The 15,421-nt window shown below is 36.3% G+C and overlaps 1 protein-coding gene across 1 annotated transcript in view; it reads right to left on the bottom strand.

The window, feature by feature from the left end:
- Positions 1 to 15,421, bottom strand: part of MAN2A1 (mannosidase alpha class 2A member 1) — a 111,497-nt gene that overhangs the window by 23,813 nt on the left and 72,263 nt on the right. Inside the window, exons 13-16 of the mRNA XM_075526549.1 lie at positions 14,051 to 14,216; positions 11,878 to 12,108; positions 11,645 to 11,767; positions 3,055 to 3,169 (exon numbers count right to left, since the gene is read on the bottom strand). Of these exons, the coding sequence (XP_075382664.1) occupies positions 3,055 to 3,169; positions 11,645 to 11,767; positions 11,878 to 12,108; positions 14,051 to 14,216 (635 nt within the window). The remainder of the gene's footprint in view (positions 1 to 3,054; positions 3,170 to 11,644; positions 11,768 to 11,877; positions 12,109 to 14,050; positions 14,217 to 15,421) is intronic.

The raw sequence follows: 15,421 nt of genomic DNA, 5'->3' as shown, positions 1-15,421 counted from the left end.
ATCTTTTGCAGAAGGACAAAATATCTTTGAATAAAATTCCTAGATTCCTAAGCACACAGACAGAGGTTAGCATAACCTCTTTTTCGTTCTATACATACAGCTTTCAAATTTTTTTAGTAGTTCTGTTTAAGAGCATGTTGGCATAGTTTCCTTACGGTCTTTACTTTGTCAAATTCTAAAACAAACACTCTGAACCTTTACATAATGGAATGTTGAAAGTGTCGCCTGCTTCAATTTTTATGCTCTCATTTAGTATGCATAATGCAGTCAGGATTGTGATTTTGTCACCTGAATGAGAAGGATGTCAAGCTCTGTATTTGTTTCCTCATCTTTTTTAAAAATCTGAATGCCACCTGCAGCAATACCAGCAACTGTTACAAAGTTAATGTTTACCAATGGCTATTACACTACAGTGCTAAGTGAAAAACATTCAGTTCAGGTAATTACTTCTATTTTCCCAGACCTAGTCTGGAAAAAGTGGATCTCTATACTCTACTTTAAATGCTCTTAGTCATAGGTTTTCCAACTATTTTAAATTAGGACTAGTAAAGCACAAGTACATTGAACAAGGATACAATATTTTAGTTTACAACTTTAAAATGACCAGAGCATGAGTTACTCTCAGCTCTTTTCTACTGCATAATTTGCATTAATACAAAAATGCAATTATGAAGATAATGAAACATAAGAAGCTTCTGATAAAAACCATTAACAATATCATGCTGATATCAAAACCAGATGCCCATGGAAGCAGAAAAAGTTAAAAAATCACTCATTGGTCAATTACTGAACAGAGTTGTCAAGCCAGAGTATTTTCTGCTCAAAATCTACAGAATTCTAAAGCCAAAAGTGGAAAAAGCAATGTTTTACCAAAATTGCTGAAGAAGCTGTAGGACTCAGATGTACTGTCCAGCATGATCAAGCTTTCCACCCCCTGGCAAGCAGGTAGGTTATAACAGGAGTATCAGTTCTTCGTTTAAAAAGAAAATGTATGTACACACATACGCATATTTATTTCTCTCCACATGCTTTGTTACCTTACATATCTAGTAAGACTTCAAGATACCTTCTTTTAATTGAAGTAATGCTGTATAAATAACTTCCCTTACAAAGCCCAAGAAACAGACCTCAGCAAAACAATGACAAAAAGTCATCAATTTTTAAACTTTGAAAAAGGCCATTTCATATGAAGAAATTAAAATAAAAACACACCATAAAAGTAAACTGAGAAAATCTATAAAATAATGACATCATTTTTCCTTGTAAAATCTGGGAAGATGGTACACTATTTCACCATGATGACTGGATATGTAATTGTGTAAGTATTGAAACTGTGTGATGAATTAAAAACTGTCAAAAAAAGGGAAAAAACTAGATAGCGCGCTCAAAATGAAAGATAAACCTATGTGTTAGGAATTGGCAAGCAAGTGATTTTCAATGACAACTCATTTTCTGTGAACTGTGAAATGGAAGTATAACACTTCTCTTTAATTCGTTAGTAAGTGCCTACCAGAAGGGAGTATTACAAAGAAATCCATTTAAAAAAAACCAAACGACCTCACCCTAACCAAAAGAGACTTTTCAGGCTTTTTTCAGGCTTTTCCCCCTCCCCTTCACTACAATAAACATCCTCCTTATATAAGTTCCCTCCTTGCTAAGAAGTTTAATTTACTGAAACCCACACAGCAAAGTAACTTTATTTTCACATTTTTGGCAACCTAGTACATCTTGACCTCAAGGTACCTTTTTTTTCCATTTAAGCACATTTTACCTATCAGTCACATAAAACCAAAAAATATAGCCTTGAATATAAACATGTTTTCTCAGGATCTTCAACACCAAATTACTATACAAGATCTTAGTTTGTATTCATAAGGAATGTGATCTAGAGTTTGATCTAGAATTCCTGTATCAGACGAGCTGACAACTGAACTCCGATTAGTGTATGGCATATGGGCAAACCCTAGCACCTTCAAAGTATACACTTACGTCATAAAAAAATGAGGCATCTGAATCAATTTTAGTTCTAAAGAGAAATATATTACAAGCAAAAAAAAAAAAAAGCAGATCAGTTCTGTGCGACTAAAGTAGGTATTGCTGGCAATACTATTTTTGAAACTTAAAAGGAATAAGAAAAAGAGCAAGGGAGACTTTCAAAGTACTTATAGCTCCATTATTTATTTTTGAAGGTGTTTAGAAAAATAATTAAATATGATAAATAAGATTTTAAAAACCATGCAGGCAATTTTGACACCAATGGTAAAAGTAATGCTAATACAAAACATGTTTAAGTTCCTTGAAGTGTTGAAAATATCCACCAATGCTTCTGTATTTGAGAAAAATTCCAGTAAATATAAATAGATGAACAACTGAAAATGCATGTTTCCTACTTCAATTACAAAAAGATACATTGATACAAGCAAAACTGATATGAAGTTATGCCCTAAGAGTCAGTAAGATGGTGCTCAGTCCTGGTGCCTCTGTACAGAGACATCTGATTCAGTCACAAGGTCTTCCAAGCAGATAAAGGACAAAGAGGAAGCTCATAGGTACCTAAAGCATGCCTACAGTTGTGGAGTAAACCAGAGTTCACTATTAATGTCACTAACAAATAACTTTACATTCTTTGTGACTTTAGAGACAATATTGTTGTACTGTCATCAGTATTTTTGAAGCTATGAAAGAAACTACGTTTTTACATCATCTACAAGATATTTCTACTTTTTTTTTTTTTCCTCATTTTCATAATTTACAGCTACTACAGCATTCAGATGACCCAGTAAAGTTCAGGACCCTCTTGTAGGTAATTTATACTATAAAATTTCCTAATACAGAGAGGTATCTCCAACAAATCTGTTGAGTTTAAGCATGACAGCTTAATGACTAGCATCATGCTCAGAAAGGGATTATGGTGCACTGGATACAGTAAAGACTTCGGCCTGACGAATTCTGCACTAGTTCAGAAGTGCATTTAAACATTAACAGACAGGTAGGATCCAAAATTGTAGTGATGAAAAATAACTGCTGAGAGACACAGAATTTCACTACTCTTACCCTGGACTTTATACAGTCGCATGGTATGTGTCACGTGGTGGAAAAAACATACAACTTCTGAGAAAATCCTTCCATGAGCAACTCTTATGGTAGGTGGATCTGTAAAAATGTAAGGCTACAAAAAGAAAATAGAAAGTGTGAATAATTATTTTGAATGTTTTGCATAAAAGGATTGTCAATAAATCAAAATATTTAGTAAATATTAAATAGTCTTTTAATTTTTTTAAACTGTTGTATATCTCATGTCTCTAGAATGTCAACATTCTAGAGAATGTTGTATATTCTCTAGTCTAGAAACTGGGAATTAAAAAATTACTCCTAATCTGAAATTCAGCAACTTTTCTTCAGAGCCTTGCTTGTCCTTTAGCTAAAATTAGGATAAACCTCATTACGTATATCACAGGTATTTTATGAGGATTAATGGATGCAAGGCCTACAGACAAACACAGTAATGTACTAATATTGCAAACATCTGGATTGAGCTTTTTTGCTAGCAAAATTATACTTGCTAACCAGTAATCAAGTACTGTAGTTTCATAAACTGTAGCAGATGGTCTAACTGTCTATTTGGTTTGCTCACAGTTTACTATATCAGTGGTACACACTGCATGAGGAAAGCTGCCTCTACATCGTTTTGTGGATCAGTTTGCATATCCTTTTGAAAGTGGAAGAGGAATTTTTTCTTCATCAAAAGCAGCTATAGTTGCCAGGGGAACCCCCTGGAATGCAGGGTAGAGCTGGGAACCATTAAGAAACCTCAAGAGGAATATGGCTTCTTACTAATGTCTCTCAAAGACTAGCATAAATTTTACATATCCATAGTCAAACCAAAGAGATGAAAAAAATTATTTTTCCATGCAGTTACAGTATTTTGAGTCTCGGCTAAGCAAACAATGGTTTTTTTTTAAAACAGTTGATCCCAAACTGAACTGTATACACTATATAGAAATACATGGATGCCTACAAAGGTAAAAATGGGTTAAATATTAAGCGGGTACAAAGCCAAAAATGAAAATACATCACATGCAACTATTACTGTAGCGCAACAGCAATAAAGACTTCACTTAAAAAAATGAACAAAATACTGGAAAACATGTTATTCAGAGGGATCTAAGCAAAAAGCTCTTAGAGGGTGGCTGTCCTCCTCCTGTATGTACCAATGTTGTAAGAAGGTCAGAGCATGCTCATTCTTCTCAAACAAGGAAACCAAAGATCAAATGTATCTTGAGGAAGAGAGGAAATCAAGATTACATACAGACAAAACATGTCAGAGAAGAACAAGTACAGTTACATATCGTCCAATCATCATCTTTGAGCATATAACTATATGTATGTTCACAAAGAAGATTTCAAGAAGTATTGAATAAATGAAGAAACTGAAAGACTTCCAAAGACTAAAAGTCTGCCTTACTATTCAGATATTTATTCTCAAAGCTTCAGACAGAACACTGTTTACTAAAAGCTTTCCGAGAGCTCCAAGAAGCAACTCTGCAGCTATCAACTACAGGAACACTTTGTACAGGGGTTTGGTAGAGAAATCATAGTTGCTTACACTTCAGTAAGATGAGTTGTTTTAGGGAGAGAGGGATTTTTGTACTGATCATCTTACAGCAATGTTTTATCCAGTTAATCAGTACAAAAACTCAAATGAGGAAAGTCTTTTGGACTTCTTAACGGTTGACATGAAAAAATGATGGGATACTTCCAACGGGTCTCATCTTGTCAGTAAGACAGACAAGTGTTATCTATTATGCAAAATCCATTTGCTAGCTGAGAAATACAGGAGGAGTACAGTATTAGGAGGGCACAGAAGCCAGGTGAATTAATATGCTGGGATAAAGGAAATTTGAAGACCAGATCTTAAGTTAGAATTTGAGCTGGCTTTTGGGTTCTCTTATTTCCATGAAAAACTGCCAAGATCAGTAAATATAGACTGAATCTTCCTGTTTCTTCTGGCAGAAGAGATCACTATCTATCTGCTTATCTATCACACATAGGTAGAGAAGACTAACTCATTTAACCTGTGACTACATGCTCCTAGAAGTATATGTTTAGATTAAAATCCCACAGAGGAACTGCAAAATCCTACCTTCAGGGTAGGGCAACATGAAGATTCTCAGGTCAGCAATGAAGGACTGAAACAGCAGCTAAAGAAAATCTCAGAAAATGAACTGAGAAACCTGAGGTCTTCAGGCCAAGCAAATACCCTCACCAATTATTAGCTAGGATAATAGTACTTACACAAACAGCAGCCTGCCAAATACATTCTGTTAGCAAAGTAACACCTATCTTATGGGCTTATTCCTGTTTGTAAGAAATTTCTCACTAGGGGTCTCACCGGAGCTGTTCAGGACCAAACCAGAAAAACTGAGAGGTGCTGCATGAGTGAGAAAGGAATGCAAAAGGCTGTGCACTTATTAAAAAAGAAAAAATTACCCGAAGTATTTTTTTTTAAAACAAAAAGTAAAAAAATACTTGGAGGAACTCTGTTCCATCTAGCTTGTTAGTATAAAACATGATGGTGACATTGACAACAACTACCAAAATATGTTGTTCCTATACAAGTAGAAAGTTGAAATGAGATGTGTTTAATAGCTCTCAGATTCTGGGATATTGCCACAAACACTAAGTTCACGCACCAGAGTCTCCAAGCTGCATATATAGCCAGATCAGCTCCCTAGCTGAAGATAAAAGCAACCATACTTCCGTTCTGAACTATATAGAAAGATGAGGTTATATGGAAGAAAAGGAATTGTCATTTTGCAGACACTGTCTGAAACTAATGAATTTTTTTATATAATAATTTGTGATTCCACTAGCACATGCATTGAGAGAAACATATCAAAACCAGATTGCAAGCCTCTAATTCAGACATAGTGCAGGGAAAAGGTACAAATGAGGAAGGAGAGCTACAAAGGCACATGCTATCATGTGGGTTTGGGGGTTAGACAAATTATTTCTGAATACAAAGAGTGGAGATATGATGTACACTTGAGTTCTGAAGGATGCCTGTTGCTTCCTGATTGTTGGGCAAACAGGAAAACTGAAGAAAAAATATGGTACTGAGAGAACAGGGAAGCCCCCTAATTCATATTTAGTGCCTAGAAAAGCACTAATCCTAGAAAGTGATTTCTTGATAGTCACCTGGAGACATACTGAGTTCAGAACCTATAAAGAGCTAATTGACCAGGTTTGCCACACTGAAAACATTTATATGAATCAGGCTTTTAAGCAGGAAACTATTTTTATGCATTGAATTTGGAATTATTCTAGTATCATTGTAAAGATCCTTGATGAGATGCACAGAGGCCTGCGAAATGATCCTGGTCCTGGCTCTGAAATATGAAGATACTTCTCATGTGAAAGTCTAACTAGGATGCAGAAGTAGGCCTCTTACTACTCAGACACAAACCACTTTCCTTTCTAAGTGGAAGGAACAAAGATTGATAGAGCTATTTGCAAAACTGATTGGACAAAGCCCTGGTCTGAATTCAGTATTTACTCTGCTTTGAGTGGGAGCTTGGACTAAATGACCTTCCAGTATGAAGGATTCTATGATTACTCAGACCTTAAATTAGGAATAAAAATATTTGGGTCTCACATCCAGTCTCAAGACTCCACTTCCTAAACAGTTAAAATGAATAGTCACTGTAAAATCTGTTCCCCTCAGCTCCACTGGAATGAGTTCCTTTGTACAAGATTCAGTAGCCTGCTGTGGCAGGTTTTGTTGAGCCTGGAAAGCAGTATTTTCAGTAACAGAATAACAGAACTATAGGTCAAAGTATCCAGAAACCATTTTTCAGTACTCATATTCAAGAGAAACATGACAACCTCCCCTTGAAGGAATAAAAAAAAAAGTGAGCTAGAAATTTTAAGGGAGAATACTTGGAGCAAAATAATATCCCATAGCTCCCTAGGATATCTTAAAATACTTGGCATCAAATCAGGTCCCAAAGTGCCACAGGGGCAGAGATAACTGGAGAGATGCCTTCACTTAAAGGTTTACTGGCTTGCATAGAAGCTGGCATTGCATACTGCAACCTGAAGGCATGAAGCATCGCCAATAAGCCTTTCCCCTTGTAGTCAAGTGAAGCACTACTAACCATCTTAGCGTGGCCTAGAAATTTCTGGCAGTGCAGTACACTGTTGGTGTGGAAGTCAAATAAACTATGCCCAGAGGAAAGTTTTCCAACACAGACTGAATTGCTCTTGATATGCCTGAGATTTAAAAAAAACTCAAGACAAAGCCTTCAAGAAAAGTTGGTTCTCAATAGCAGATTATCCTTCATTTGTCAGGGTTTGAGATTAGACCGAGCAGGGGAGAATCAACTACTATGAGCTCTTGAGAACTGTGTTTTAATAATTACGTGGCATAAGAGAGATGGTTATCATTTTAATACTTTTGTCTCCAAAACCAACCCTACCGATATGTGGGGTAGATTTTTAGATGAAAGATATGATGCTTGAGGAAAAGACATAGCACGAAGGAAAGAACAGAAACTTCAAAGGCAGCCAGTTCTTGAGTATTGTGAGCACCTTTCCATGCAATGGTGCCTGCGCATTTGTCTTTTTCTGTTAGCAGGCATGCAAAAACAGAGGAAGTATTAAAAGTTAGGATACTACGCTTGAATGAGGATCCTCTGCCTTTTTGAGAGGGAAGATCTGAAGACAGATACAGTGGGATACTCTAAATGGACAGTCTCTCTCCTTTTGGGCAGTGGAACATCCCAATCCTACTTAAAAAAAATGCAGAGAGATACCATTATCTTTTCCTTAGGTTTGAAGGCCAAGCATTTAGGTAACGCAGATAAGTTTTCTGGAGAAAAGGAGGCTGAGGGGAGACCTTATCGCTCTCTACAACTACCTGAAAGGAGGTTGTAGAGAGGTGGGGGTCGGTCTCTTCTCCCAGGTAACAAGTGATAGGACAAGAGGAAATGGCCTCAAGTTGCACCAGGGGAGGTTTAGACTGGATATTAGGAAATTGTACTTCACTGAAAGGGTTATCAAGCATTGGAACAGGCTACCCAGGGAAGCGGTTGAGTTGCCATCCCTGTAAGTATTTAAAAGACGTTTGGATGAGGTGCTTAGGGACATGGTATAGTGGTGGTCTTGGTAGTGTTAGGTTTACAGTTGGACTCTATGATCTTAAAGGTCTTTTCCAACCTATACGATTCTGTGATTCTGTGTTCTTCTCTGAGAAGCAGAGGCAACAGGTAATCCTTACAGATTAAAAAATGACCTGTCATGAAAAAAGTTTCTTGAAGCTATTAGCAGCAGCTGCATCTATACAAGTCAGAGATCATCATCAGTAAAGGAAGTCCAACATGGAGACAATGTGTGCAGAGGAAAAAAGGGAGAAAGTCCCTAGCATTAGAGATCCTGCAGGTTAAAAAAAAATAAATCTCTCTTCTTACATACTCTGTTAGTACATAAGTACCTACAGCAACTAGTACATACATGTGTGCACAGACACAGCTGCCTGAGAGACAATCACAATTTCCCAGTCTGGGTCTATCAAGAGTCCACTTTGATTCTGAAAAATTGATTTGTAAAACAAGAAAGTGAACCACTCACATTGATCCCACAAACACTTAGCATCTCACTCCTTCGAAAAAACTGCTTTGTTGTATTCCCTATTGATACCAAACATGGCTAGTAAGTAGGTCATCACATATTGACTTTTCTTGAATACATAGAAGAAAATAGACATTTAACTATTTCAAAGCTTGTTGAATACTGATTTTTTTTTTCCCCCTCAGATCTAACAGATTTATTGAGTTGGCCATCCTTCACAAAATCACAAGAGATGAAAGCATGCTTTCCCTTCATAGGCAGGATGCTTTTGTTTTTATTTGTTGTGAGGTCCAAGGAAGTCCCTTCCTTCCAAACCCTGATGACATTGTCAATCAGTTAAGCAGCACTGACGTTTTAAAAAATTAATATACTGCCTGTCTTTTTCCATGGTACCTTGCTTTTGTTCTATTTTGCAGAAAATACAAAGATGTGATAGGAGCACTGCCTTATCTCTAGAACTGCAAGCATGGAGCCTCTGCTCTGTGTCATTGTCCTGGACTTCACACCAGTGTCCCAACCTGAGGCTGCCACTGAACTACTCTCACACTTCAGAGACAGCAGAGACAGAACCACCTATGGTCAAGACCCTATGCCACAACCCTAGAGACTGTTCTTACTGGGGCTGTTTAGCTGCACCATGGCAATGTTTGCCACGGTGTCATAGACCCTTACGTCCAGCTATTCTTTCCAGAGCAGTGACAAAGAGTTATTGGTATTCAGTGTACCTTCAATTTAATACTGTATAAATCACTATCACTAACCCAGGTCTCTGCTGATGTCCAACTTAGTGCTGGTACTAGAGGCTTACCACTTCTTAGTGCGAATGCACTCTCTGCAGTACTGCAGGCTGGTTTTAGGTCAGCCATAAAGATGATTAATCCAAGGAACCTCTTGGAAGATTCAGATCCATCTACATTCTAGTACACAGACCATCATCTGCAGAAAACATGACATCTACTCATAACAGCCTAGTGATGATCTGAGCTGCACTGTATGTGTCAAATGTTCTAAACTGACGCGGCTGTAAGTCATGGCTTGCAAGCCTAGCATGTTACAGCATGAAGTTTCCAAAATTAAACTGGCAGAAGAACTCAAGATCAAAAAGGCTAAAGTAAGACATTGATTAAACTAGATGAAGAAAAATAATTTGAGTATTGTAGAACTGAAAAGAAAGGAAGCAAAAGACTTATCAGGTGACAAAACAACCAGTTAACAAAGGCAAAGAAAACATATAACTGTACTCATACCAGAGGAAAATGACCCAACATCAAATGCAATCATTCACTGCAAATTTTGCAGTAATACATAGGGTGAGGGGGATAGGAAAAAAAACACCTAGCCAAAAAGCAAGAAAAATGCCTATAATATGGCCTATCGCCACTCCACAGAAGGACTTAGAAAATGTTAGTCAAGCCAGCTCACTGAGAACCCTGAACAGATGGCATTTCTTAAAAGAAATCATTAGTTCAAACTGTTTTAGAAACTACTATAGAATTATACTGTTATTCCCAGTGGGACAACCTAATTAATGTTATTAAAAAGCAAGCCAAACGAGCCTTATGGTATATTAATGAAGCAGAATTTTTAGAAGTAACATGATTTGATTTTTATTGTATAAAAAGTTACAAAAGCTGAACACACCACCCTTTTTAATGTTAACTAAAAGTGTACTTTAATTTCATTTTTCATAAAAGTTCAATATGTACCTTAGAAATTTTCTAACTGTGTTTGCAGGCATGTGACAGACTTTTTCTTTTCAAACTATAGCATTTTGCCATCTACATTTGTCCAGGTTATTTTCATAAAGCAAATAATTCAAAAGCATAGTTACAATTGTATAACTGTTAGATTTAGTGACTATTGTTTTTATAAGCAAAAGACTAAAATTAAAGTGGGGCCATGCAGCTGATGAAAGGTAAAAATTAAAAAAGTATGTGGTATTGTTCAGATATTCACAGATCAAAACCACCGACATTTAGAAATTAAGAATAAATGAACTCTGTTGAACGTAACTGATGCAAACAATTATGGGACTAAATATACTAAATGGTTTAAAACTGCCAACTCACAGACCTCAAAATGTGTGCTTCTAGGAGAGTCTGCTAAAAGGAAACTGTTCTGTCCACTTCCAGACTGATTTACACACATAACAACAAAAATAGAATGATTACCCTTGCTTATCTCCTGAAGTGGTAAACATAGACCTCCCAGTTTCCCTTATGCATGCAACTTAAGTTTCCCCAGGAGAAACTGGGCAGAAGAAATATGATGCAAACTAGCTAGCTTCTTGAAGTGTTCATTATCTCACCATTTGACTTCTGAAATTTCACTTTTCCAGTTCCCAGAGTGGTACAGTAGATTCTGTATGGTAGTTAAGTCAGTATAAGAACACTGTCATTTCTGAATTTCCAATTTGAAAACTAATAGGAGTATGCTGTTACCTCCAATAATTACGCAGCTAAAAATACTGATAGCCCTAGACAACTAAATCAGAACAGTTGCTTGCTACTCCATCTTTACATTCAATTGGGACTCAGTATCCTAATTACTAAATTAAACTACATATGCTAATATCAGCTAAAAAAGTACCACACTCTGCACTGGAAGCTCCTCATTCACAATAAAGAAATCTTAAGAATCAGAAAGTCAAGAAATGCAGAAATGAATCAGTATGTCCTGTATATTTTCATCATAGGAAGTGGAAGTGAACTTATTTTATTGATAGTGAATGATCACATCTCACTGGATTTCTTGCAAGGGTAGCATCTTATTTAAGTTTTTTGGTGAATCATAGGTATTCTGTATATTTTTACACTTTGAAATTAATGCCAAGTTTTTATGTAAAACTAGGGTTAGGAAGTATGAAGTTCTGCCAATCATTTCAATAACTGATGTCATTATTCCTAACTACACAGCTGTATTTCAGTGTTGGGGAAAACTAGCTCTTCCAATCTGTATTTGCAGAATGCTTCAAGTTACTTCAAGATTAGAATCTCTCTGCAAAGAGAAGATTTACCTTGGCATCTCCATCTGGTAAGAAGAGATAAGCTCCACTTTTATCCCGGTTACTTGTAGTTCCATACCAAGCAAACTCCACCTTCATTTGATGATTTTTACCATCATCTTTGGTATTTATTTTCTAAGGACAGAGAGTCATGTTTGAAATAGTTGATACATGTAGGTTTTCACAAATAAGAATAGAAGTTCTTAGAAAAGTAAAACAGTGTTTTGAAATACAATGCAACACACCTCCAGTAATCCAGACATTCCAGAAAACCACAGTTTCATGTAAGAATTTTCTAAGATTATATTATCCACAGAATTCTGCATCTCTTTTATCTTGAAAAGTCTGTCTGGCTTCTCCTGCCTACTATTCCTCATGTATATATTATAGTCTGCTAAAACTGCTTCTGAACTCTGAACCTCCAAAAGCTGGTAAACGCCAAGCCCCAGAGGTGGTAGATGTGCCACGAAAGAGATCTGTTGGGAGCAAAGAAGAAGCCATTATTAAAAACAGCAAAGCATCAACTTTTTATACTAAATTTATGCTCAGAGGAACTCCTTTTGCTTCAATAATTTTAGGATGGCTGAATTTTTCCCATATTCCATAAATCAACATGAAATTATGAATGACATTCCAAAATTAATAGCTGAAACATGTTAAGAAGGACTAGCAAACAAAAATGTCTGCATTGCTAATTTGCTTAGCATCAAGATAATTGTTATATTAATGCAATAATGACTTTGAATCTTGTTAAAAAAGGATGATAGCTGTGATGTGCAGTTCTGACCATATTCACTGTGCATGAAAGATACGTGTGTAGCATATCAAGTGCGCCCAGACCCTACTTATCACTTAAGTTGCATTTAAAAATCCACAAATTTAAATAGGGAAATATAAGGCAACTGTCTCATTTTTAGTCTCTGGTTATTCAGGAGCTGTAAAGTAATCTGCACAGAAGAGTAATATACAAGATAGATCTCCAAAGCAACTTGCTTAGAATTTGAAGTACAGATATGTAATTTTATTTCTTCTTCTTCAAGCAATTAACAGTGTTAATTATTGCACTGGTTTTGGCTGGGACAGAGTTAAGTTTCTCCATGGTAGCTTATATGGTGCTATGTTTTGATATCAACAATGTTGATAACACAGGGATGTTTTAGCTATCACTGAGCAGTGCCTACACAGAGTCAAGGTGTTTTCTGCTTCTCGCACTGCTCTACCAGCAAGTAGGCTGAGGGTGCACAAGAAGTTTGGAGGGAACACAGCTAGGACAGCTGACCCCAGCTGACCAAAGGGATACCCCAGACCATACGGCATTGTGCTCAGCAATAAAAACTGGAAGAAGGAGGAGGAAGGGGGGACATAGGGAGTGATGGCGTTTGCCTTTGCAAGTAACTGTTACACGTGACAGAGCCCTGCTTTCCTGGAGATGGCTGAACACCTGCCTGCCAATGGGAAGGACTGAATTAATTCCTTGTTTTGCTTTGCTTGCATGTGCAGCTTTTGCTTTACTTATTAAACTCTCTTTATCTCAATCCTTGACTATTCTCATGGTTACCCTTCCAGTTCCCCCCTCCATCCCACTGGGGGCAGTGAACGAGTGGCTGTGTTGGGCTGAGCTGCTTACAGGGGTTAACCCACAACAATTATCAATAATTATCCCTTTGGAGGACAAATGAGACACGCTTATTGAATTATCTTCGCAGGAACATTATCCTGAAACAAGTTCAACTTGGCTCCTAAGTCAAAAGGAATCTGACTAAGGATGTAAGCCTGAAAGTAAAAAAATAGAGCTTATACAGTACTATTATACCACTAAGTATTTAAGAAAATACAGTTTCTGAAGTGTGGTCATTGAGAACAATCTTCTGTAATGATGTATGATTCAAAAATTCTCAGAAACTTTGTTTAAAACCAAATACAAGAAGTGGACTCAAAGTCATCTGTCTAGCTTGAGTACAAGAGTAAAAGAAAATACTATCCAGCCTCTTTATCAGGAAGACAAAAAAAAAAAATCAGCATCTAACTGCTTAAGCCATTGCAGTTACTAAACCTTCCAGCTGGAGTGCTTGAGCACATATAGACTGTGTGACTGTGTGTATGGACTATCACTGAAGGAAAAAGCAGCTTTAGAAAGTTAGGGGAAAAGACACACATCCAGTATGTTCTGTTCATGCAGCTGAAACTGACCTTTTAAATGTAATACACCATATCACAAAAGTTTAAAGACTTACCAGTTTAAGAAACTTTAATGCTAAATATATATATGTTTCTTTTTTTCCTTAAAATGACTGAATTAATGGCATTATCTGCAGAAGACAGATTGCCAATATTTGAAGTATGCTTTCCATTTTCTTCAACCATGAAGCTACAATCTATCAAAAAATACTTTAATGCTTTTTACTTGAAGTAGCATACCTGATATGCTTCATGTGATACTGTAGTTGCTCCATCCCAAACAGCACTAATCTGGACAGTAACAGGTTTTCCCAAAGGAGATAATAATTTAACTCTGGGTGAATTCACATTGACTGAAACCACCGAAAATCGCTCTTGTTCCGTAGGATTATATATCAAAAGGTACCTGCAAAAACATATTTTCCAAATTATCTTTTGGCAAACAAGCTTCCTCCTTCAGGTTTAATATTATTGCACATAAACTTTACATACAGGGCATTGAAACAATGTTAGAACAACAGGTACATACCACAACAAATAAATATGCAAAACATAACCAGGAAACAATGGATATTTAACATCAATTCTTGGCAGATCTTCTTTTCTTAATGCTATTATTTTTCCAAGCAATTTTGAAAATACCTTACAATAAAAATACATCAATACAGTATTGCTATTACCAGTTGCAAGCACAACTAAGATATTCAGCGGTATTTTAAATGTATTTTTCAGGCTAAACTATTACATTCTTATCTACAGTTGCCTTTCCTTTAACATAATTTAGAAACAATGAAGTAGTGAACAAACCTGCTGTAGGTACATATATCCGATACATATTCTTTAAAGCAACTAGTTTCTCTCTGCTATAAGGGAAAGTTCAAAATTATTTAAACTATAATTTACCAAAATTCCCTATGGCAACTGTCTGCATAGACATTGAAATCTTTTTATGAGGTACATATGGAATAACTATTTTTTATGTAATCTTATGCCTGTTCTTCCATTTGAGCAAAGATTATGTTACTAACCAAAAGAATCAGCCCTGAAACTGAATAGAGCAATTTTTTTAGCTTATAATTTTTTTTTTTTTTATTACAGGTTCGTATATTGTATGGTATAGAAAAATGATACTGGAACATTTGTGCCTCATGCATCTGTAGCACTATCATTGTACTTCTTGTCTTTTCATCGCCAAGCTCAAAGAATGCACTATTTACAACTGTTCCCTGAAGTTTCCCTCTGTTCAGTTCATCTTTTAAAAAAATTGTCTTTAACAATGAAAAATGTTCTTGCCAAAATTTCTAATAACTTTAGATACACAGAAGAACCGATATTCTATCTTCAACCTCCTTGACCCTTCCCACTGTAAAACAAAGTTCACTTCATGAAATCTTATCTTTCATCAGTTTCCATGATATCCACGTCTTACTTATGAAATCACTCCTTCAGCATTTCTTTTAAGTAGCTTCTCCTCATTCTCTGCTCCATTTTCTATGCAGATTCCTCAGGGTTTTGTCAGTGGTTTTCTTTCTCTTCCTTTCACATCTTAACCTTCAAATTCAATTACCACCTTCACAGATCAAACTGCTTCATCTAGGATTGTCTCCTTCC

Source organism: Mycteria americana, chromosome Z, assembly GCF_035582795.1.
Source record: "Mycteria americana isolate JAX WOST 10 ecotype Jacksonville Zoo and Gardens chromosome Z, USCA_MyAme_1.0, whole genome shotgun sequence".
NCBI lineage: Eukaryota > Metazoa > Chordata > Aves > Ciconiiformes > Ciconiidae > Mycteria > Mycteria americana.
The sequence above is the reverse complement of the archived record's forward strand: the minus strand, read 5'-3'. Positions and strand labels throughout refer to the sequence as shown.